General features: G+C 52.6%; 2 protein-coding genes across 2 annotated transcripts; one reads left to right on the top strand and one right to left on the bottom strand.

Annotated features, from left to right (window-relative positions):
• Window positions 1–973: 973 nt before the first annotated feature.
• On the top strand, window positions 974–1,577 carry GUITHDRAFT_106701 (hypothetical protein; the record flags this gene model as incomplete). The annotated part of the gene is made up of 4 exons (XM_005834171.1): window positions 974–992; window positions 1,041–1,195; window positions 1,240–1,442; window positions 1,493–1,577. 4 exons carry the CDS (start codon window positions 974–976, stop codon window positions 1,575–1,577), a joined length of 462 nt encoding a protein of 153 aa, XP_005834228.1.
• A 380-nt stretch (window positions 1,578–1,957) lies between these two features.
• GUITHDRAFT_106700 (hypothetical protein) lies at window positions 1,958–3,577 on the bottom strand (the record flags this gene model as incomplete). The annotated part of the gene is made up of 12 exons (XM_005834170.1): window positions 1,958–2,023; window positions 2,073–2,139; window positions 2,182–2,252; window positions 2,304–2,359; window positions 2,422–2,470; window positions 2,591–2,654; window positions 2,704–2,762; window positions 3,049–3,096; window positions 3,142–3,195; window positions 3,250–3,303; window positions 3,361–3,453; window positions 3,506–3,577. 12 exons carry the CDS (start codon window positions 3,575–3,577, stop codon window positions 1,958–1,960), a joined length of 753 nt encoding a protein of 250 aa, XP_005834227.1.
• Between the last annotated feature and the right edge of the window lie 167 nt (window positions 3,578–3,744).

Below are 3,744 nucleotides of genomic sequence, written 5' to 3'. Positions count from 1 at the left end.
CATACAGCCCGCACATGCCCAGTTTTGGTCCGTGACGGCTGGTGCCGTGACGGCCCGTTATATTACAGATACATAGTACTCCTTCCATGGATCCGGGCCCCGGGCCGGCGGCCCTGAAGAGGTACGGTCGGTTTAGCCGATCAGCGACGTCACTGACTCAGTGAGTCTTCTTTACTCCAAGTTCAGTTAAAAATCACTGAGTACGAGCCTGCCCTATCAGGAGAGTCGAGGAGGCTTGACCTGACACTGTCGCACAGGCCAAACGGCGAGAAGAGAAAAGACAGCGAGAACCAAACCTATTTCTGCACTTAACTGATACATTCACTTAACACATTACAAACCATACTATAACATGTACTGCCAAATATCATCGCTTCTAGAGTCAGATCCGTCGTGATGGTGACAGGCTCGGTTCTTTCAATTTACGAATCAAGGGCATGAATAGGAAGCTTGCCTTGTTGTACACCCTGAGCACTGCAGCGGTACTAATTGATAGTGATTAATTGCCAATCATATTGAATATACAAGTTTATCTCATGGAGACCGTTCATCTTGACATTCCTGAGCTGCTGAGGCATCAATCTTCTTGAGTCTCACAATGGGAAGCACGCGACTCGTCATACAGGGACCACGGCCCTTGATGCGCACCGAGCATCAGGTCGAAGGTGGCCCTTTGACTCGAACCCCTGGGCCACATTTATTAGCAGGGGATTAGCCCTCCCCTTGACTAAAACATTTGTACCAGCAGCTGGGGTTATGAGTAAAACTGGCACCCACCGGTGGTACAAATTTGACTCATCCGTTGATCGCGCATCGTCGAGACCGTAAGGACGCAGGAGAGGAGCGAAGAGGAGAGGATGAGATTGACATGCCAGTGAGTTAGATGATGAACAAGACAGCAAAGACCCTGTTTGTCCTTTGCTCCACCTTCCTGCTCGTCAGATCTCAAACCGAAAAGTGCTATACGGCAACCATGCCCGACATTGATGGTGGTGCGTCTCATCCGTTATCTCCTTATCCTCGTTGCTGAGGTTGAGCAGGAAAGTGCGGCAAAATCACGGTCAGCTACGGATCCTGCATTTCTCTTCAAGATGCTCAGAATCATATTGCAAAATCAAAGGACCTTTCTATCACTGCGCCAAAGGATGATTCTGCATGCAAAACTCTAGCATCTAATGATTGTGGCATCTACGAGGTGAGCAAACAACTGGTCTTGTTTCTTCTGACTCTTCCTTGCAGTCGCTGTCCTCCGTCACATGCAGCGACTACTGCAAGTTCTACATTCCCAACAGGCAGAGCGGATGCTTGGTTGACTCTGATTGCTCGATAAGTCACGTTGCGACGTTGCGATGCTGCCGATCCTACCAGATGAGGAGTGAGACTCTATGCAACATGACTAGCTCTCAGATCACCGCGCAGATCGAGAATTTGAAGCTCGTCAGGTCCTGCACTGATGCTTCCAGTTGCTTCAACCCGTTCTCATCGGCCTCAGGCTCTCCCCCGGCGAGCATGCTGCAGTTGCTGTGTTTGTTATGCCTGCTCCTGTCTCTACAGCTCATCCAGTGAGGATGATATGAGACATGTCAGGGTAGAGGGACATTTTGAGTTCGATCCTGAAGGGGGGAACCTGCAGCGAAAGTGTGCAACGGGATGATTGTTTGCTTCGATTTATCAACACGGAATGAAGAATAGTGACAAAGAATAAAAGTTTCTACGAAGTAGTTGTGCCAGCAAGACAACTGCTTCTGTTATCGACGAGCTTCTGGTTGGAGTGGAGGGAAGGACCAAGAGTCTTCAGACTGCAAACTTGACTTGTAGTGGGGGTTCCGGCTTCCCTGTACCTCAAGTACTCTCACCCATGATGCGAGTCATCAAGCGCAGGAAGGGAACGATTCTTCCTCCCTTCACCCTCCCTCCCTCACTGAGCAATGGTACACACTGATGGACCTTTGACGCCTCAGGGTGACAAGGGCTGTTCGAACCCCTCGCCAACAGGGTCGGACAAGATGCCGCCCTGCACTTGCTGCGGGAGACAAGTCAGAAGACGGAGGGAGGAGCATCGGGAGGTCCACCGAACGATCCAGTGCTCGGTTTGTGCGCTTCAAATTTGCCTTGAAGGAGAAGAGGACCAGGACGACGCTGTGACGACTCAGAGGGCAGTCGGAAGGGTTGGCATGTCACCTGACGAAGAACAGCACGTTCTGCAGCCAGAGGAAGTTGATGTATCCAGCCATGCCGGAGACGGCCATCACCTGACCGCCACCACTACAGGTCATCGCCCTCCAGCTCCCTCGCAGCCCTACCTGACTGAGCTGGACGAATCCGAAGGTGCTCACTCCAAACACTGTGAGGCAGACACCTTGTAGGAGGAAGCCGCAGGGGTTAGAATGGCTGGGCCCCGATCGACCGGACACCGGGTACCTGCTGAGTAGATTTCTGGCTGGGGATAGGTGACTTCAGCTACCAACTCCTGCAAACAAGTTGAGTTCTAGTGGTTGCTTCCAACATAGCTGCAGATCGTCTCTGAGCCCAACTCCTCCCTCATTGCTGCCTTGATCCTTTTTCTCATCGTCTTTCTCCTGCATCTCACCAGGAGGATTGGTGCAGCTGCAGAAGTGAAGAATCCGACCCAGAAGAAGCAAAACGCAATGGAGCTGTGGGGCAAGTCACGCCCTGTACCCTCCAACGAGAAGCATTCATCACCTGAACATCTTAGGAGCAAGAGAGAAGGTAAGACCGAGCTGAGCAATAAGACTTCCTGTCTGCGAGATCTGCATGATCCACACAGGCCACCTAACGAGGTTGTGGGTCAAGGTAGGAGCTCCGCGTCCCACCCCATCACCTCTCGTCCCGAGATCTCAACATGTCAGCGATAGGAGAGAAGATGAGTGGGGACATGGACCCCCATCCTGAAGGCGGGCGAGACAGCAATCAGCCAAGCGCGAGGTCGCAGGACACAGTCGGTACTTGCGATCGACATGACGATGTCTGCTTCATGCTGTCTCCCTGATCACAGTGCCACCTCCTCCGAACAAGCTGGGCCAGTACCTGCCCATAGCCGATGTCGCTGAGGATGCTAGTGACCAGGATGAGACCCTGGAAGGAGCGTCACGGCCGGCCGGAGGCTGAGGAGAGAGGAACCCATCCGTATCCATCCAAGGTGAAGACGAAGAGAAGGATGAGGAAGTTGTAGTCCTGCAGGACATCCTCTCACGAGAGCCGCAGGGTCTTCCCACACCATAGGCCCACCTTGAGCATCGTGACGATGGAGGAAAGGGCGGGAGCGTTGGTGGAGGCTGATTCCTTTCTAGAGCGTCAGCGAATCTTTCCTCCGTAATCTCCGTCCTCTTCTCCTCTCACCTCCGTGCTGGGCGGACTGCAAGGCTTTTCTATGAAGATGAGGGAGAAGATAGAGGCGGCGACGGATACCATGATTGCGATCAACAAGATTTCCTATGTAGCGTGAGAAGAGGAGAAAAGGGAGGGGGAGAGAAAAGGTGCTGACTTTAGCAAGGAGCTCAACCCGAGTCACCGCAAACACATTGAATACAGCTCCAGCCACAGCGCCAGGTATCATCGAGCCAACTGACAAGGTAAGGTAGGAAGAAAGCGGAGAGAGGGATTGAGTAGTAAGACGGCAAGGATGGAGTTGAGGGAGAAAGAGGGAGAATGGATGGATGGAGGGAGGGAGGGATGAAGGGAGAGAGGGAGCATGGATTGGTAAAGGGAGATAATGATCACGGG

Source organism: Guillardia theta (assembly GCF_000315625.1).
Source record: "Guillardia theta CCMP2712 unplaced genomic scaffold GUITHscaffold_26, whole genome shotgun sequence".
Classification (NCBI taxonomy): domain Eukaryota; class Cryptophyceae; order Pyrenomonadales; family Geminigeraceae; genus Guillardia; species Guillardia theta.
Note: the sequence above shows the minus strand (reverse complement) of the source record. Positions and strands in the feature narration are given on the sequence as shown.